This window comes from Lissotriton vulgaris, chromosome 1_1 (genome assembly GCF_964263255.1).
Source record: "Lissotriton vulgaris chromosome 1_1, aLisVul1.2, whole genome shotgun sequence".
In the NCBI taxonomy this organism is placed as follows: domain Eukaryota; kingdom Metazoa; phylum Chordata; class Amphibia; order Caudata; family Salamandridae; genus Lissotriton; species Lissotriton vulgaris.
Genome location: NC_141685.1, coordinates 451,592,668 through 451,614,129, shown reverse-complemented (window position 1 = coordinate 451,614,129; position 21,462 = coordinate 451,592,668). Strand labels below are relative to the sequence as shown.

The window sequence follows — 21,462 nt, the reverse complement described above, 5'->3', positions numbered from 1 at the left end:
GGGGGCGGTACTGGTTTCCACCCGGGACTCACACAGCAATTGCTGGAAGTGGGGCCGCGCATGAGGCACATGGCCCCTGCTGGCTCTACAGCCTGCAACCTTCGCCGTGCAGTGAGAGCCAGCACTATCTGTGTGTTTCCACCTGACGGGAGCAAATTTGTGTTCCCTGCCTGCCACATCTCCGGCAGTTCTCCCTGCCCAGGCTCTTGCAGGCAGGGAACTGCAGTGTCCTGGTGTTTGGAGTCCTCTGGCTATTGTTGCCGTCCGGCCCAAGGGATGGAGTATCTGAGGCTCCCTCAGTGGCTCAGGAAGGCAGTGCCGCATGCACCCCTCCACAAACTAAAATAACATTAATTTAAAAAAAGAAAGAAACTAAAGTAAATACTAAACAAGCTGGTTTTAAAGCAGTTTGAGCTGGGGCTGTGTGCTCTTCAGCTGGAGTGTGGGGACTTCTAGTGTTTGGGTCTTGGCTGCATTTTGTGGCCTGAAAAAGTGTTTTTAAAAAAATGACTCTGACATATTAATATTTGTTTTCCAAGACTTTATTGAAAATATGTTATGACAATCACCTTGTGTGAATTAATAAAATATACATTTGATTGTGATCATTGGTGACTATTTGACAAAGACAAGGGGTCTGCTTTATATACAATAATGTGTTGACCGCTTGATAAAGTCAATAGTACCTGATTTTTATATTTTAGTGTTCTGACCCTTTGACAAAGTCAGTAGGTCTACCTTACTTAAAATGAGGCCCTTTATATTGTTGCATCATATAGTCAGCTGTGCGAGTCCAACCCTACACTGCCCAAAGGCTGTGTGCAGCTTAGGGTTGGACATACATGGGGGGTTTCCCAACCACACACTGCTAAAGGCCATGCGCGGGGGGAGTGGTTGGATGCCCGCAGTGTCTGGAGCAAGTCCTGCCCAGAGGCCAAGCCCTGTGCACAATCCCATAGTATGGAGGCCAGGCCCTGTGCACAACCCCTCGCCACGCACAGCCAAAGGCTGTGAGTGGCAGGGGGTTGGGCGCCTGCGGGGGTTGGGGGGTCCACATCCAGGCTCTGTGTCCAATCCCACGCATGCATGACGATGGACTTTTTATTGTACCCCAAAAAACATAGAACTTCACAGAAAAGAAAAAAAAAGTTAAAGTGGCATTATAGTTATGTAAAAATGTCTATTAAAACATACCATTTTAAGCAAACAAATCCACTGTAATTCACCAGTTATAGTTAACTCAACGATATCTTGTGGCCAAAAGGAACTATAACACGCGATCTCGTCATGCACTGCTAATTGCCCCCATATTCCATCACTCATGACATGTTCTATGAGATTATTGATACATCTGAAATTACATCATTGATAACACTGTACATGACGGGGGCATGAGTTATAGATATTTTAGGGCACGAGATATAATAACTTGAGATAACTACAACTGGTGAATTTCTGTGACATTGTTCGTTAAAACTGTAGATTTTAAAAATGTATCCAATAAATCCTCTTCAAGTCAAAGAAAGGTGCTGGCTAAATGCAAAAAGTGTTTGATCTGTGCTATGACATGAGTTCATATTGGTTTCTATAGTGTGTGTTTTGATCATGATAATGAGCGCCATGTTGAGTTTCTCTTAAATACACCACCTGATAACACCACCAATAACCATAAAAGAAAAGATTACAACTTTCTACAATCTTTTCATGCACAGATTCATCTTCAAACAAAATTGCATCTCATCTTCATTAGCGAGAGAAACAAAACCTAAATTGTATTACATTGATATGCATTCCTGACAACATTCAATGTTGTACTATTTACAATAAAAATGTTGGCTGTCTGATCATATTAATCCCATGTAGGTGAACCACATCATTCATTTTCTTAGTACTCAAAGTAACAATCTACAATTGAATTTTAAACACCTGTGACATTGAAATCGGAATTAAAAATGTACATATCTAGCACAAGTAAGCCCATGTGCGCATTGTAAAGTTGACTTAATTAAGTCACAAATGCAAAGGGCCTTTTTAAAAGAATTAATGCGACATTATTAATATCTCAATTGGAGCATTAATCAATCATATCTTTCTCCAAATTACATGTTTTTTCTATCCTCTCCAGTTGTCGTGAAAACTGAAACCCATATTTGAAAATTAAAAATCAGTCTGATTTGCAAAAGGTTTTATCACAAATTCTGTAAAGTGGGGAGGACTTTAACTGTTACAGAATTCATAAGTGTGAAAATAACTCCTCATCTCCATTTAATACATTAGGCTTTTTAGCATCGAATTCTACGGTGTATCTGCTTTGCAACATACTGAGCGCCTTTTTTCTGTCACCTAATCTCATAGTGTATTTGAATGCACCAGGAGTTAGCAGTGTACAGATGAGATGTGAAGCCCCCCCCTCCCCTGCACAACAACTAGTTTGTAAACATAGACAGCTGCTGGACTCTTAAAAGACAGCAAGTGGCTCGGATAGCCATGTAAGGTTTGTACTTTCTGTTGTAAGATAGATGCAGCTGGTCACACCTGCATTGAGTGTGCGCCCATACACTCAGCCTTTCTGGGTGCACAAGCACACGCACACTCAAAACTGTTAGGGCTTTGCATTTCCAAAAACACTGCAAATGGTTGCATGTCGTACATGCACACACCATCTTATTAGGTCTCGACTAGGCAGCTGCATGCGCTGTCTCTCTGAGAAATTTAGTATTCTATATGGGTGCAGAAACTTTGTCTAGTGCCGGATAATATCTCCCCGCTTGCCATTGGTTAACTTTTCACTTTTTTTGTTAGCCTGCTTACTATTGGGTTTTGATCCGATATGTAACTTCCGTTTAAAACGGAAGCAGCATAGCCTAACTACAATCTCGTCACGCTAATTGTTTTTTAAAAGAAATAGTGCGCAGTAACATAAGCTCACTAACTTACGTTATACGCATGCGCCAAAAGTATCACACTATGCAAAACAGGAAGTGATGTGCACACACCACTCTCCGTTTGTCTGTCTGTCTCTGGTGATCTTCCTGCTGGCGCGCACTCACGCCATGGGGACGAAGGTCGCTGTAACAATATTGCCGGCCGCCTCTCGTTTTTCCTCCAACATGTATACTTTGGTGTTCCTCGTGTGCCCTCTTCACCTCCCGCCTTCTCTCATTGATCCTTTCGTCAATGTCTTTAAGGGAGATTCCTGAAATAACTGCCCGCTCTGGTAAACACTTGTTGCCGTCTAAATTCTGTCCCTGCCAGCCCCTGCAGCAGCCCGGAGACCTCAAGAATTACCGCCCCATCTCGCTCCTCCCGTTTCCAGCCAAAGTCATCGAGAAGACCGTCAACAAGCAGATGGCCGCTTTCCTCGAGACGAACGGATCCCTCGACCCCTCACAGTCCGGCTTCCGAGCCAACCACAGCACCGAGACCGCCCTCATCGCCGCCACCGACGACATCCGAGCCCTGATGGACAATGGAGAAACAGCGGCCCTCATCCTCCTAGACCTCTCCGCGGCATTCGACACGGTCTGCCACCGCACCCTAGTACGGCGCCTCAGCAACGTCGGAATCCAGGACAAGGCGCTGGAGTGGATCACCTCCTTCCTCGACGGGAGAACACAGAGAGTCCGCCTACCACCGTACAAGTCAGAGGCCACCGAAGTCATCTGCGGCGTCCCCCAAGGATCATCTCTGAGCCCCACCCTCTTCAACGTCTACATGAGCCCCCTCGCGGCCATCGTACGCAAACACAACCTCAGCATAATCTCCTACGCCGACGACACCCAGCTGATCCTCTCCCTGACCAACGACCCCGCCGCCGCCAGAGCCAACCTGCACGAAGGGATGAAAGAGGTAGCCGAGTGGATGACGACCAGCCGCCTGAAACTGAACTCGGACAAGACGGAGGTCCTCATCCTGGGCTCCTCTCCCTCCGCCTGGGACGACTCCTGGTGGCCTCCCGCCCTGGGCACCGCACCCAAACCGACAGACCATGCACGCAACCTGGGCTTCATCCTGGACTCCTCCCTCTCCATGACCAGGCAAGTCAACAACGTCTCCTCGGCATGCTTCAACATCCTACGCATGCTACGGAAGATCTTCTGGTGGATCCCCACCGAGACCAGGAAGACCGTCACCCAGGCCCTCGTCACCAGCCGACTGGACTACGGCAACGCCCTCTACGCCGGGACCACCGCCAAGCTCCAGAAGAGACTCCAGCGGATCCAGAACGCCTCAGCCAGACTCATCCTCGACATCCCACGAACCAGCCACATCTCCGGACATCTGCGAGACCTTCACTGGCTCCCCGTCAACAAAAGAATCACCTTCCGCCTCCTCACCCACGCACACAAAGCCCTACACGACCAAGGCCCGAGCTACCTCAACAGCCGAGTCAACTTCTACGCTCCCAAACGCCACCTCCGATCAGCCAACCACGCCCTCGCCGCCGTCCCCCGCATCCGAAGAGCGACTACAGGAGGAAGGTCCTTCTCCCACCTGGCCGCCAAGACCTGGAACTCCCTCCCGACCGACCTGCGCCTGACCCAAGACCACCTCTCCTTCAGGAAGAAGCTGAAGACCTGGCTGTTCGAGCAGTAGCGGCTCCCCCCCCCCCCCCCCCCCAGCGCCTTGAGACCCCACGGGTATGTAGCGCGCTTTATAAGTGTCACTGATTGATTGATTGATTGATTGTTTGTGCACTGCACCTGGGAAGGTAGACCCCGTTCCTAGTCGGTCTCTCACTTTGATGCTGTTAATTGGCCACATGCGTTACCATGGCAGGCTGGGAGCTGCAGCTAACCCTTTAAACATGGGATTCAGGGGTGTAACCTAGGCCCTGCCATAATCCAAGGTGAGCTCCTGCAATGTGTGTGAACCCCTCTTACACCCCCACCCTGTCACACAATGCAATTGTATTTTATTTATATAGCGCTTACTACCTCCGACGAGGCGTAGTATCGCTTTTTCAGCGAGTCCAAGATGATTCCCTTTCATTTTGCGGTATTCTACTATGACGCACAAGGCACAGAGATCTTTATAGTATTTAGATGCGAGTTGCACATTTTCACATGATTCCTTGTTTTTCTCAAAATACCTGATGTTTCCGAATAAAGAGTTGGAACGCTCCACGTGAAGTGGCTGCCATGAAATAAGCAGGGCTAGTGTCTCTAAACCTTGCAAACAAAAGTCTGTAATCTGAATCTCCTCTGTACTTCTGATCCACGCAAAAAGAAAAACTGACTTAGTTGGACACTCTTTAAACACATGCCCTCACACGATCACCTAATTTAAATAGACGGAGACCAGCTGACTCTATGCTACCTGGACCGCCCTTGGGGTTTCCATATGCAAATAATTGTAACGTGGAACTTCGGTGCAGTTTTATTAATTGAGGTGGATCAGGACTACAGCTCCCAAACGGCTCTTGGTTGTTCATACAAGGTTTGCTATACGGTGTCTCAGTGAGCTGGATGGAGCAATTTGTAAATCTAGAATACCATAGAAATAGTTAAAATGTGTTATTCATGCTTTTGTCCTTCGGGGAGATCTCACAATATTACTGAATTATCGAACCCTCAGTGGTGCCAAATTCAATCTGATAAAGTAATACCTCGTCTGGTAAATACCGCACACACTGTGCCAGCATTTACCATGTGTAATATTACAGAGTACGAAATTAGTGCACATAATTGTGTTCATTTTAAAATCAGACCTTAAATGTTGTGTTAAAACTCAGCACAGTTGACATTGTGCCACAAAGCTGTAACGCCTGATTTAAAAGTAAATGATGATAAGAGGCTTAGAGTTGTCTCCGATTTCCATTTTTGAACTGGTAACTTTAGGGGTGAAACCTCGGGGATAAAAAGCAAGTAAGAGAACCACTGTTCATTTGCATGACCAGCAATTGTGGCCCAGTGACGCTACTTCTAGCAACAAGCCACTTGTTTGGTGATAGGTCTGCTTTCTCTTCACAGCAGCAATGTGGCATAAAGGCCAGAGCTGCCGACTTTGGAGCTGGGGCAACAGGTTGGCTCAACATCCTGTGATTCTGGGAAAATCATTTAATCTCCCCGAGCCTACCAAAATGAATGTGTCCTTGTGTAACATAACTGGTGCTTATGTAAATCGCTGCAATAACTTTGGGTCGGGTTCGCTCTTTGTAAAACTGCAGAAAAAGGGTGAATGATGGGTGCTGAAGATTGGGCTAGTTGGGGCATGATTGTTGTTTTCCACGAAGGGTAGTTCTACTACACAGTAAGAAAACGAGCATTTGCAATGCAATGTCTCGCATTTGTGAGAGTATGAGCTATTGACATTGTAAATACTAATACCTTTTATTTGTGTAGTTTAAAAAACCTGCAAGAGGTGCGTAAACATGCACTTTGTACTTGCAGTCATTGCTTGCAAGAAGCAACTCTGGCAGTAACTAGGCCTCTCTTACTGCCCGCCTTCCTTTTCGTAAGCGAGGACTATAAGTACAAAGAGCGAGTTAATGCTCCACATGCAGCTTTTCCAAACACATAAATGAAAGGCATTGTCATTTCAATGGCAATAGCTCCAGCTTTTGAAAATGCGAGACCTATTGCATTGCAAATGCTTGTTTTTTCATTCTTGACCAGTGCTTGCAAGACAGATAGTAGCATTAACACATTTACAAATGGCCTTTGAGCTGTGTGAAGACTCTTATGAGGGAAGTCAGATCAGGAGCGTACACTCGAGGTATGTCTTGCTCTCCCAGTCTGGAGATGCTTTTGAATTCTGTTATTTGCTTTGCTCTGGACCACTAACTTTTCGAATGCAGAATTCATTTAATAACAATATCAGACTGATGGCCTACTTCATCTTCCAATAAACTTGTAGGTATCCTTCCCGAGTCCTTCAAGACTAAGTAATGCAACCAGTTTGAACGGAGGTGTAAAGAAGGTATCATGCAATGCAAGGCAAGCACTGGCATAGCCAATAGTTCTCAACTCTATGACCTACAAGACCCATTAGCTTTGCCAATGTTTTTATTTTTAATTATGCTGTATAATATTATGGCTTCTGCGCAGCATGGCTTAAAAAAAAGTGCTACGATGCGGCTGGTATGTCATTTTAGATGCATGCACATGCATTCAAGACTCGTGTTTCCTACAATGGGGCACATTTTTTTTTTAAGCGCGAATACAATCTTGTAAAACATAGTGCGAAAGTGCTGTGTGTGGTTTTTGTTCTTTTTATTAAACAGATTAGGTAGGGGAGAGAACAAGTGGAGGGTGGGGGAGAAGCATAAGGGAGAAACGTGGAAAGGGAGAGAAAAGCACAGGACTTAGACAGCTGGAAAACACATGCACTCTAGTGGAGTGCCTAAACCAAAAGAAAAAGTAGTTCTCTAAAAGCGAGCAGAGGAAGAATAGAAGTGAGCCAGCCAAAGAGATGGTAAAGATGCTATACTCCATGAGAGGGACAAATGTGAGATGGACAGGCTAAACAAGGAAAGCCATCCAGTAGAAAGCTAGCAATTAAAGAGTGACAGTATTTTCATTAATTATTTGTAAATGCATTTAACCTAACAGTCAGTGACACAATAATGTTAATCTTTTAACGGATTTCTGAAGTATAATAAGTACAGGAGTCTGTCAAGACCATTCGTCTATGTCTTATTTGCGTATGTCTTCGTATCAAATAGTGATGCATTGCCAACCACTATTATGCAATGGGTGAGCTTCAAACCCCTGTTCTTGGTAAGCCCCCGATCTTTTTTGCAGCTAAACGGCGTGCACTGTCTAGTAAGCTCGACCTAAAAAAGCCCTCTGTAATTCCTATTGTAACCTCCAGCAGACACTATCATAATTCTGTTAACTCTGAATTAAAATATTTTATATGAAAAGTACCATTCCTTGTCCTTTGGCCGATATCTACCCACTTTTCAAAGGGCTTTTCTTTCCCTTTCACCGACATTGCTTTAGGTTGGTTATAGGCACCACTGCCAATGCTGACTTATTGTCCAGGATGTGAGCCGCTTTGAGGTCTTGGATGTTAGTCCTCTTGTGGATGCCGATTTACCAAGCTTGAAAGCCCGAACTTGTGCTGCCTTCCTAGTGTGTTCACTACAATCTTCAGCCATGTGCCTCGGTGTTACCCCGCCATTCAATAGGCAGTGTTGATGCCCTTGTCGAAGTTCTTTTTAAATATATTCTGTGTAATCGAAAGAGCAGGAATTTAATGTAATGTTGTTCAAGTTAATTTCATCATAAACGTGCATTGAAGTGGATGAAGTTTCGAAGCAAAATAAAGCTACATTTAGTTGTTTCCCACTTATTTTGGTATTATTGGCATGTGTGATCATATCCAATTGACCAACATGCGGACTGCTTCAACAATAAAGCCCCACCCGTACTCCGCCTGTTATCATCATTAGCCAAACCTATACTTTCCCAACCCAAAACTTAATCATTTGACACTTTGAAGCCCTGATCCATTGAGTCTTACTCCACCCCGCCCACCCTGTTCAATCCTGTGGTGCCTCAGCACACTACCCTTGACCCACCCGAAATTGCCTCACCAAGGGCGACGACCTCCCGATGCCATGCAGCCAAGGAAAACAACCATGAGGCCACAAGTGAGGCCAGGAACGTTCACAGTTTGAAGTGCCAACATTCAAGGGGGCTCTGTGCAGGACCAGTACCACAGTGTGCCCCAGACTGGAGAAACCATTGCTTATCAACAGTAAATCGCATTAGCCAATGATTGTTGTATAGGATGAAACAATGGCGGAATATCTTGCGAGTGCATGTGAACCACACTGACGCCGATGCTAAGGGCAGAACCAAACTATCTGCGGATCAGGAAAAGCACATAAACTGAACAGCTCCGGACCGCCTTTACCTGATCTTGACACAAAAGGTGGGAGCTATTGTAGAATATCAGGCCAGGACTCCCGGCGCTGATAAATCCTACCGCCTACGCCCCATCCAGCAAGATTCTTTGACTTTGGAAACCTGTAACATTAAAAAGTATCCCAAAGCAACACAAGGGCTTCACATAAAACACCCAAACTAAATAAATATCTGTTCTTGAAGTCTTTATATGTGCTTGTTGCTGCCACATTATAGTTATTTTTAGTGGTCAGCGTTTGTAAACCCAAAAAATAATTAGATTTAGTCTGTGAATACAGTTAATGAGCTAGAATCCGAATGACTAACAGTCCACCAAACAGACAGCCATGGGTGTGAAATTTGTTGCTTGTTGTAATCAATATTTGGAAACGCAATTTTCCATGAATTCTTCGAAGGTCTCTCTTCTTTGACCATAAATTAATTTACACGTTAAATTTTACTTATTGGAAGTCCTCATTTATTGTTGAATGTGATTTCTTTTTTCACACAATTGTTATGCCAATATTAATCCAAACGTGCGAATTAGCCCCTATGCATTTCGGACCTCCATTGTACTTTATTCAAGGGTCGTATCATACAACATGATCAAGTGATTAAAGCTGCTGTGATGTGGTTCCATTTTGTTTTCCTCTGTGTGGGCAGTTCATGGGATGTCCCTCAGTATGAACATGTCTGAAGGGCCACACGCAGAGAAGAGAGCGCAATCTTTCATATTCCCTTCTTCAGGGCTTCAGCGTGTAGGTTCCTTTGGTGTTAGTGATCTAGTCTTCGACACTCTTCTTCTGGCTCCAGTGCGCAGGCAGGGCTCCCCGTTGCTTCTTCACATCACGTGCTCTTCCACCGCACTCCCTTTCCAGGGCCACCGCCAATGGGAAGCTTGCACTGGGGCTCCTCTGAGCCCTTGATGCCTCTTCAGATGATGGGACAGAACCTTTCAACTCTTAGGAGGAGAGAAAGTGGAGAGGATAGATGGGAGTTTCAGTTTTCTCAAGCACTCTCTGTGGTTTACCACACAACATGCTGTGAAGAGAGGGCACCTGTTGTAGCTGTCACCGCCACACTCAGAGATGAGAGTGACCGGCGGCATGTGGGTGGCCCTAATAGGGAAGGGAAGCTGGTAATCCTATCCTGCCTGTGTGGCCGGGGACCATAAAGTAGATTTATTGTCTTTGTTTTAAGCTCCTGTTTTTCTTAAAATATATTGATGGCATTTCTGGGTGTAACTTTATTACGCATCAATGCCCGCTCAGATGTGTGTTTTCTTGATGGTTATTAAGACGGTGTTTTCGAAATAAATGTGTTCAGCATGGCGACTACCCTCCGCGTTACTAATGCATGTTAGGGTCCATGTATCTCTCATTTTAGAGCCCAGGCTACTTGGATTGCTTAATTTCAAGCACCAAGCCTTGCCTGTTCTGCAGGCCCCATCACAACAACTAACATTATGTGACTGAGAAGTGATTCCTTCTCTCAGTTATTGCTGTGTCTGGAAATGGGCTGAACGCTGTCTTTCATGTAGAGCTGCTGTTCTCCATGGTTTAGGTTTTCAGTATGAGGAATCCTTTCATCATTCAATGGCCGTGTAGCTCAAGCACATAATTCCTGTTTTAAGGGTAATGTGTCCTTCGAAAACCCATCACTGCTTACACCTGCCCCGTCTTCCTCTTCTGGCTGGCGCCACGGTCTATGTCCCAGTGTGACATTCTGATTGGTGCTGGCCTGTCGATATTTGCCCGACATCTTAGAAGCCTAAGCAAGTGAAGCTCCTTGTTCAGCCCTCAAGCCTACATTTATCCGGGTGCCAGGTGGAAGTTACCCTGTTGCTAAGGCAAGTCTCTTCTACATCCAGTAGCCACATGTAAAGGCATTGATCCACACTGAATTTCCTGCGCACGCTGTTCCCTCTTCGGCTTTATCTCCAGTGCTGTGGATGAGAGCAGGTTGTGTACTTGTCTTAGAAAGTCTGTCCCTTGCGTGGTGCTAGGACCTGCTGCTTCCCACTGCGTGAGCTCTCCTGGTGCCCAGAGCAGGCCACACCTTTCACTGCTCCACCGTCTTGCAGGTGCATGGATCTGCCCTCTGGTCAGTCCGCAGTGCTTCGTTGCAGCTGCCAAATAAGATGTCATGTTGCGTCCCAATGTGTTCTACTTTCACTTGAGCAGGATGTTTTTATATTGCTTTCCTCCGTCATTGTGTGTTCATGTGCAGTAGGACCCTTGTGGTCCACGGTGGACTCCTTACAAGTGTACCTAATCAGTTGGGAGGTACTTGGGTGTGCCTGGTCAATAATGTCTATGATGCAGTACATTCAGTTAACGGTTGCATGCCGAAAAATAAAGACGTGTGTTACAGAGCTCCGTGCGTGGGTAGTCCTTTGCGGCGTGCTCGAGAGCTGGGGTGGATGCTGCAGATGGCACACAACTTATTGTAAAGCTGAACACATGGTGCATGCCTGGGCCTTGAAAAGTGCCATGACAAGTACCGGTACATCACAATGTCCTTTTAGCATGGGAGAAATCAGGCTTGCGTCCTTTACTGGATAAGACATTCATTCATTCCCACACAGTACAGTATCATACTTTCTTAATCGGGCTTCCTTCAAGATGTACTCCTTGGAAGCCTACTCTGAAGTTAGGGATTTCTTTCTTTGTGTATCATTAATTTTGTTAAATAGTGCGGGGCATGGCGGTTTATTAACGGAAGTGCTGGCCCGGCATGTCAGGGCTCACAAGGAAGTCAAATTGCCCGAGTCCGGCGTGTGCCAAATAAGCTGTACATGTAGTGCGCTCTGACGCGACAGAAGCCGACATGCTTCTATTCTTCGGTGGCACATGGGTGTGTCACGTGCACAGAGATCCATTACTGGGGAGGAGCAGCCCCGCATTAAATGCATATGTAGCACATTAACACGTCAGCACGCACCTTGTATGTGCGCCGTAGGGTTCTCTGGACGGCGTCTCGTGCAGTCCACTGGCCCTGACGTTTCTAAGGAGCCACCTGTTGCTGCTCAGGAATGCTGCACACAGCAGCAACTGCTCGCCCCCTCATGAACACTGCCACCGGCCATAACGCTTCTTTCAAAATGGCTCTTGTCCCAGCGCTTGGACTGACCACAGCAATGCACACTCAGTCTGGGAGCGCTAAGAGCTATTTTAAACCCGTCAGCCCGGCCCTTCATTAGCCCCGGGATTTACAAACAAGAATTAGGCAAAGGGCACGACCTGCTGTGCACGTTTACAACACCAATAACAGAGTTAGAGGTCAGATAGAATATAGCGGCTGCGTAGTCTGAAAATACGACTGAGGAGAGTGATGATACATTCAATGCAGTTTTATGAGTTTGTGAAGGAAAAAAATCGCAATTCAAGTTAAGGGTTTGGTCTTTGACATATCATCTTTAGTTAAACATTTTTTTTTTGTCCGCAGCTTCATGGCGTTACATTCCCGAGCAGATAAGTCCCTGGCGAGCTTCATAAAAATGAGAAAAAATCTTACGAGTCTGCAGGTCTGTATTTGTGTAATAATGTGACTTCAATTTGTTTTTGTTAAACAGTTAAATTAAACACACTTTTTCAAGAAATGATTTGGGGCATGATGTACAAAACCCTTTCGGACTCGTAAAACCCAACAATCTCAATCACAGGGTTGCAGACCCTAAATGCATTTTTTTCTATTAACTAAATCCCTCTTGCGATTAGTAAAATCATTCAGGATTTCGTGACTCCGTTCAAATGATTGTTAGGAGGCGACATGAAAGCCTCGTGCTTGCCTCTGTTGCGATGCTCAGTGAGATGTATCAATGAAAAGCTACAGACTCCTCATGCTGTGCAGACACAGACCTGGTGGTCTGCAGTTCCTTGCAGGCAGCTGTCCATGTGCATGTAGCCAGTCACGGGGGAGGTCCCAGATAGCGACCTATATCATTAATATTGATTAGGCAGACCGTTCTGTGACCCCCGCGACCTATCAGTAGATATCTTGCATCCCAAAATCCGAGACGGTCACAGTTTGCTACCACTGTTTCAGGGAGGTGGAATTCCTGTCACCCAATGGCCAGGACATATTGTTTAGGGTCAAGGGCAGCAAATTTTCATTTCCCCCTGCAGGGGCGGCCTTAGGCATGTGCAAGCTGTGCACCTGCACAGGGCCACCAAACCCCAGCGGCCACCACGCCAATATATATCCTTAATATAATAATCCTCTGAGGATGGATAAATATTTGTGTGGCGGCCCCTGGCAAGGGATTTGGCGGCCTCAGGCTCTGTTCCACTTCCAAACACCTTCCTGTGCTCCGCTGGGGGCGAGAAAGGGGGGGTGGGCTTTGCCCCACCTGGACCCCCTCTTCCAGTGCCCCCTACCTACGCTCTCTGCCCAGGGCCGCCTAGAGCTGCCCCTGCCCCCTGGATAAGTGCGCCCACCCCCCTGCAGCCCAAACCCTGTGACTGCCAATTTACAGCTTGCAACACAGTTGTGGAAAGGTACATTGATCGCTGCTAAGGCAAGCTATACTTCAGCAATGCAAAGCCATCACTATTAAGGTGGGTGCAATAAGGGAATGCAGCGAGCTGCAAGCTCTCCGCTTGCACCAGTGACCTAGATTTTGACACAATAATATGTGCTTTTATTTTCAAAATGTAACATTTTGTGGCTGTTTGTAATGCTTTAAGAATGCTCTTTCATTATATGACAATTCATGCAAAGGATTGAGAGCCAAATAAGTGAGCGTTTTCAATATAAAATAAACCAGAATTATATTTGCAATTTGGAAAAAAGGGTGGAAGTCACAGGCAGTTTTCTAAACTATTATGCTATCAATAATAAAATCGATTTGATGCCTCCCAGCATAAACAAAAAGAAGAGAATCATTGTAAAACTCTTTAGTGCAACATTATTGGTAGCGCCTAATACATTAGGGGCCCCATTATTACCGAAAGCTACAAAAGAGCGCACACAGTTCTGTGACCTTGGTTTGGTGCAGATTAAAGAAGTTCAGGTAGACGTTGCAGAGGCAGGCCTCAAAACTATACTCCTAGAAATGTTAGGCACCAGCGAGTGTGCATGTACAATTGCTCAAACATGTTAAAAAAACGTTTTATTTCCCAGTGAGAAGATATTTTCCCCAATGAAGAAATACCTTTCTCTTTACTCCCACGTTAATTTTTGGGAGGGGCTGGTACCTTCCTACTCTGGAACACATTTTACTCCTGCCCTTACCGGATTACCTTTCCAAACCTTTCCAAGGTGGGAATAGGTTCGAGAGGAGCCGGTGAATGCCCTGGAGCTGTGGGAGTGCTCGCAATCACAGGGCATTCATTTCAGGAACTAGCATTTCCTACCTGTCTCCAGCTCGTAAGTAGATTTGTTCATACAAACATCTCCTCGCAAGTTACCTTTATCAATTCAAAACTAATGTTTACATATCTAGTAACTCTTGCACAAGTAAATAGCTTTGAGGATCATAACATTTTGACTCCTACTAGACCTTTCAGAGTTCATCTAGTTGTGAACTGTAAATTAGCCATTGATCCAGTGCTTGATTTACAGTCACAGTTCTGGCTAGCAAAGGAACTCATGCTCATTGGGATTACGTGTTTTGCCCAAGAATTACACAATGTAATCGGGTGGAGAAGGCCAGACTGTGAGTGCGCTCCTTAATCCTCTTTTTGGCAAACTAAGCACTGGACCGCAAATATAATTTGTTTTCTTAACAGTAACATTTTGTGACGTCAAGTTAAGGTGCTTCCTCGGACACTAAAGTAAGGAAGGGAGCAGTTGTGCAAATAGAACAATGAACTTCTAGCCTTTTTGTTTTTTTTGGGATCAACTTTATTGAGTTTTAAAACAATTGCACGACGATTCACAGCACAATACCATACGGTATATTCCACACCTGTCGTACGATGATCAGAGAACTGCCCAAATTTCTTTACAGCATGACAGATAAAAGACTGGATTTGAGAAAACAGACAATTGCATAATTCCTTTAGCCCGCTAGGCCCAGCCGTTTACCCCTCACTCGATCATATTTCGTCAGGCAACCTCTCACCTCATATACGGGTTTTTCTTACAGTGAGAACCACTCCAGCCTTCTGCACCAGTGTGACACCGTGTGGGGTGGTAGGATCCTTCCATTTGGCAACTATGTCTCGTTTGGCCACCATGGTGGCCATACCCAGAAATGCCCAGTCCACCAGAGAAACTCCAGCGCCTTCCAAGACCCCTAACATAAGGCCCAGGGAAGTGAATTGGAACACCCATCCCAGAACCACATTTAGATAATTCACTACATCTGTCCAATATTTGTTTAGAGCGGTGCAGGACCAACTCATGTGGTAAGTCAGCAGGGGTTTCTGCACACCATGGCCCACTAGTCGGAAGGAAACCAACACGTTGTAGTCTGACCGGGGTGAGCTAGATGCAGTGAAGATAGTAGGTTTGGATCATTCTCAACCTGGATGAGATGGTGATCACTCGGTGGCGGCCATAAAGGCATCCTGTCAGGCTTCAACTTTAAAAGGACCTAGTTGATCCATAGTAGTTGGAGAATTAATATTACACAGCAGTAGATCTGAGACCCCCCTCCCTACACCAGATTACTCATGAGGAGTTTGCTTTCATTGGACTGAACTCGGGGAGTGTAGTGTCGGTGGGAACGTGAAGGGTGGCTGCATATCTGAGCTGCAAATAGTTATAAAATTGAGTGGCGTTAAGGGAGTACATGCCTTGTAAGTTTTGGAAGGCCTGTGGGTGGCTCCCAAACCTGACATCCCCAAGTTGCGTAATGCCAATAAGCTCCCATGTCCGAAATCCCTCTAGTGCAGCCACCTCCCTCAGCCAGATACCATGCCATAAAGGTGTCTGAAGTGTGAGTTTAGTGTCCCAGGGTGTGTGACTGAGTGAGGAGCGCCATGCAAGGAAGACTGTTCGAGTCACTGTTGAAATAGTACTGGGGATCTGAGAGTTGTAGAGCATTGCCTGGATCTGAGGGAATCCCAGAGATGTAAGTTCCAGTTGGTATGCTGGATCTGTCCTGAGAGCCAGTCACTAATCACCAGGAGGTGAGCCACTAGGTGGTAAAGGAAGAGGTTGGTCATCCCCCAGTCCGCCATCATAAGGGGTCCGCTGACAATGGACAAGGGCCAGGTGTGGTCTTGAATTACCCCAAAGAAATGTTGTGGCCATTTTGTCTTGAATGTGGAACGAATGGTGTTGAAGGTGAAGAGGTAGGTTCTGCAGCACGTATAAAAATCGGTGGAGTATCCTCATCATCTTATATAAGGCAATCTTGCCAGTTGGATTCAATAGGAGGGGTTGCCATTTGCGACGGTCTTCCTTAGTTTTCTTTGCCATTAGGGTAAGATTAAGGTACCAAGTAAGTTCTGGGTGAAGCCTTCACCCAGATCCCCAGGTAGAGAAAACTAAGGAGTCTGATCAGTATGTTGTATTGCCACGCCACAAAATCACAAGATATGTGTAGGGGTATCAAGATTGATTTGGCAGGGTTAAGTTGCAGAGAGGATACTTCACCTAAAAGCTGGATGATGTGTAGGTAGCGGGGCCCAGTCCTAGCGGGATAGACCATAAAAAGTAGGAAGTCATCCGCATAATGAAAAATTCGGTCCATGGGAATCATTCCATTGTCATCCTTGTATATGAGCATCACATCTGATAAGTCGGGGAAGAGGATCTATCGCTAGGGCGAAGAGGAGATTGGATGGGGGTAGCCTTGCCTTGTTCCATGACAGATGGGAGAAATATCAGAGAGGACACCATTTACTAAGATTCTGGCCGAAGGGTTAGGATAGAGCACATGTTAGTCCCCAGAAGTGCGGGCCAAAGCCTGGTCTCACGAGCACCCTCCAAGTATTGCCAATCCACTGTGTTGAAGGCCTTTTCGATGTCTATCAGTAGCAAGGCCAGGTAGGGTGAGAGGAGGTGACCATGGGCCAAAGCAACATGAATGCGTCGTAGGCAGTGCCTCGTGCTTCAATGGGGCATGGTGCCACATTGGTTGGGGTGAATCAGAGTGTGGAGTACCGGTTTAAGACGGTTGCTAGGATTGTGGTGTAAATTTTGCATAAACGCACCTGTAACAATCAGTAAAGGTCCGTACAGTGGTGGCAGGGGCGCGCTGAGTGCGGCCCTCGGTAGCCACAATCACCAGAATTATCCGATTTGCCAAGGTGCGAGAAACAAGCCGGTAAAGGAGTTTGACATTTTGTCCCCCCAGCCATAGACTGGAGCTGTGGAAGTCTTCCACATTTGCTTTGCCGTTTCTAGTGAAATATGGCGGATTTCTTCTTGCATGAGCTTGAGTTGTCAGGACCTGTCGCCTCGATTATCCGAGGCAGGGGCATGTTTCATACAGAGGACTTGAGTTTCTAGCTGAGAGAAGTGTTAATATCGAGCTAAGTTTTTCTTTTTGATGTATCCTTTAGTGAAGCCTCTGATGGTGGCTTCGACAGCAGCCCACAGAGTACCAGGAGATTGAACTGTGCTTCATTGCATTGGAAGTAAAGCTTAAGCTCTTCTCCCAGTGCCCGTTTATAAATCTTGTCTTTGAGAAACCAGGTGAGGTTTTGAATACTGGTGACTTTGGAACAGTCAGGGGCAGGCATGGATATCCGATTGATACGGGAGTGAGTATGGTGTGCCGCAGAGGTGTGAATGTATTGGAGCAGTCTGGGGTTCCACATTCTCCAGACTTCACACAGGCCAAACCTGGAAGACCATTCTGAGAGTCGTTGAGTGACTGCGTAACAATTAAGGGAGGGGATCCCAGTAGCTTCGCTGGCAGGAGGTCAAAACTGCATTTAAGTCCTCTCCAAGCACTATCAATCCCTGAGGGAGGGTCGACAATAATTCTGAGAGATCTCGGAGGGAGGGCCTGAGCGTGGCCGGGGGCACATAGATTGAAACAAGATTAAGTGTATGCCCACCCAGTCTTCCAATGAGGACCATAAATCGTTGCTGTGAATCCTTGATGTCCCTGGTTACCATGATCTATCTGTAACTATACTGTATTCAGAACTCTGGCACAACAAAAGTGCTGACCTATTATGAGCCCTTCTGTGATTAAAAAAATCTATCCTTAACAGAGGCTATTAATAAAAAGAACCTGTGAATATTAAAATATTTGACAGAACTCTGATATTTTCAATGTTCAGTATAGTCAAAAGTGTGGTATAATCAGAGCCTTGTTTAAATCCAACAATAATATGAGCCTTGGCACAATCGCAGAGTATATTATTAAAAGTCTTATAAGAACACTTGCGTAAATTGTCACCACACTTCATGGCTTCAAATGAGACGGATGGATTTTTATGTATTACAAGCACATTTTGAAGCATTCTGTCCTTCAGTCAATTAGATATTTCATAAAATGTCACACCCTCGACTATTTTACAACTTGTCTCTTTGTACATGCCTTGGTCAGAGGAGAACTTAAGAAATTACATTGGCTCCCAGTTCCACTTAGAGCATGCTTCAAAGCACTCTGTGTCGTTTTTAAGGCGGTTAATAGGTTTGGCCTGGAGTTTTTAACAGTACTCAGCGCCAGGACACCTTAGGGTAGCAGTGCGCTTTACAAGTACAAATAACATAACGTAACATGCCTCGACTAAGGCTTAGGTGTAAGCCCGGAATTCAGATGATTGATAGTAGATAATGGAGACAACGCCTATGCATGATTAACTGTGATTGTCCTGTAATGAATGACTGATGCAAATGCACTTTCCGAACGCTGCTACACTGAATGCTGCAATATGCCTCAGATGTCTCTCGCTGCATCAAGAAGCCAGCCCATACTATTTGTTCCGGTCCTCCAAAAGTCTGAAATTTTAAAACCTTTCTAAGAACCAATTTAAAGAATTGTTAGGAAAAGTCCAGTTAGGCACAGCCAGTGGCCTCAAGGTCTCAGGAACTGTACTTGGGGGCAGTGCTTAATTTGTAAAACAATAAGTGCCAGGGCTCTACTCCGGCCTCAACAGCTTGTACTCCCTCATTGCCACTGCCAGCGTTGCCAGTGATAGTACCTGCACAGCTACTAGCCAGCTCACTGCTGCAAGTGTGACAATTCAGACTATTCCAGGCCTCCAAAGCTATAACATGCACTGGCGTTGCCAATAGGTCTCGCAGTAGGAAAGTTGGAGCTATTGGTTTTGTAAATGACAAAGCCCTTTATGTTTTTTAAATGAAAACAAAAAAAAGGCATCGTTATTTGCAATTGTAATAGCTCCAACCTTCCTACTGCGAGACCTATTGGCAACGCCAGTGCTTGTTGTTCACTGCGGCAAATGCCTCATTTCTACTGATGGAAAAGATGCACTTAAAGTGCTCTGTTTCTGATGTGCATTTTTTTGCGGTTTTCTACAGCGTGAACTTGAAGGCATCAGAGCGCTTTACTCGAGCACCAGTTTCGTTACAGGCGGACACATTTTTGGGCATTGGGAAATTAAGTGATCTACCCAGAATCACAGGATGTTCAAACATTAGCCTTATGCCAGACTCTAAAGTTGTTCCCCACCTTCCGAGACGGCCCTCCAGCCCTTAAAGCCACATCCTGATTGCGTTACAACATAGCTTCCAGCAATATTTCCATGCTAAGAATTCAAATATCATAAAGCTGATTTTGTGAAACGGATGAGCATACTAATTTAACCGTATCGCCAGAAGCAGTATTTAGGTGCCTGCCATGCGATCAGTAACTCTGCCAAAATGGAGCGTCAGCGTCACTCAGAAAACTCCAGTCCGCTTGCTTAAAACTGGGCGTCACCTACCGACCACAAGAAGGTCGGCTAAAAAAACAAGATGGGCATTTAGATATCGGGAGCACTGTACAATAGCAGAAGTCTAGCACAAGCTTCTTCAAATTGTTGGTATTCCTGTCGCATTGGCTAAGATCATGCAATTCGTCGCCACTGATGAACAATGCAGTGCTCCATGAAAGATACATTAATCTATATAACAAGAGGGGAGCTGGGTAGAGGGTGGATTGTTGAAATAACTAGGAAGACAGTGGGTGAGGGGGGAGGCAGGAGTGTTGCAGGGGGCGAGAGGAGGCTGCGTGTGAAAGGAAAGGCATAGGGGAGGAGAAGCCTCAGAGCGCACGCTGGGCGAAGCCCTTAGATGTGCTGTGAGCGGCCGGAAAAGTGAATAATTAGGGGAGGAGCATCCAGCTTTGCTAGTAGTATCAGTGAGGGACCCCGGCGCCCACTCAGAGAACATGAGAACTCCCCTCTGAAGCGAAAGAGTATGGACAGTGTGTGTGGGGGGGGGGGGGGGGTGGGGGGGGGGAGGGGGGAGTCTCTCCTAAGAAGAGCATGGGGTCACTGTCACTCACTCATCGTTGTACCAAGGAAGCGCTGCACAGAAGCACGCGCTGGACAAGGGTTAGCTATAATAAGTACAGTAGTTGCACCGGGGGCTAGGGGGTGGGGAAAGGGGCGTGGGGAGGGGGCGATTGTGCCCCAAGTAGAGATTGAGAAAGATATCTGAACAAAAAAGAGCCAAGTGTCTGATCGAGAGACTGCAGAAGAAAATGTGCGGTGACCGAGAATCGAAAGACCACTACCCCTTCCACATACCTCAGGAAGTTTTAATTCATAGTCTGCTTAAAAAGTTTAAATGACTATATGTGCTTTTGTTTGCGAGAAGAAATATATTTATATCTCACGTGCACACAATATTCACAATGTTCAGTTGTTGGTGGCCCAACACTTAGGTGTGGCCCCTTGTTTGCCCTATAAATAATAATCACCTTTAAAGATGCCACTGACTGTAGACAAAAACAGCTGAAATTTTCCGTGGTGCACACATTCAAAAAAATTACATAGAAATAAAGAGACTGCTTACTAGACTTTAAAACATTCCATGTCCTCGTTAAGTAAACTAACCATCTGTTTCTACGCTAAACGGGGTGGTTAACTGTCAAAACACAGATAAGGTACAAGAAAACGAGAAATCCAACATTCCGTGCAACAAGTAGGAGCATCCATTGTTAAAAGATAACTTTTGTTTAATTAGTGTCAAAGCCTTCGGATGAATTTACAAATTAAATGAGAGTTAAAGATGATTTTAAGAATAAAAACGTATTTAAATTTGTAAGTTACGGGATACACGAGTAGAACGCAAAGGCAGGTTAGAGTTTAGTCCCAAGACTCAGAATGCTCACAGAAACCATGAATGATCCTCAGAAAATTTCAGACTACAGTGGATCTAAAAATGCTTCATTAAGTCAGCTGAACTCGGAGAAAAATGTACGACTGCTCTATACGTTCAGCTGAAAAGGGGTATTTATGGAAACGTCTGTACAGAAAAGAGGCATACAGAAAGAACACTTTTGTTAAAGTGCCTAAAACCGTAATAAACATCACGTTGTAATCTCTCACTGGCCGGAGTACAGTTGTGCTTGAAAAGCAAAAATGTACTTTTGTCAAAAATAAAAAATGAAATTGCTTCAAGATCCATACATATAATTCTAATGCGCGCAGACGGGCTGGGTCTGAATCAGTGAGCTGAAAGAATTCTATTCCCCGGAGTAATGCCCTGGGCGTCACTCCACTTCTTCAGCTGGGGTATAACAGCT

At 45.5% G+C, this 21,462-nt stretch overlaps 1 protein-coding gene across 4 annotated transcripts in view; it reads left to right on the top strand.

Moving 5' to 3' along the window:
* Positions 1 to 21,462, top strand: part of ITGB3BP (integrin subunit beta 3 binding protein) — a 317,465-nt gene that overhangs the window by 215,109 nt on the left and 80,894 nt on the right. For all 4 annotated transcript variants that reach the window (XM_086953560.1, XM_086953548.1, XM_086953554.1 and 1 more), the window contains one exon: positions 12,303 to 12,381. In XM_086953560.1, coding sequence (XP_086809686.1) covers positions 12,303 to 12,381 — 79 coding nt within the window. The remainder of the gene's footprint in view (positions 1 to 12,302; positions 12,382 to 21,462) is intronic.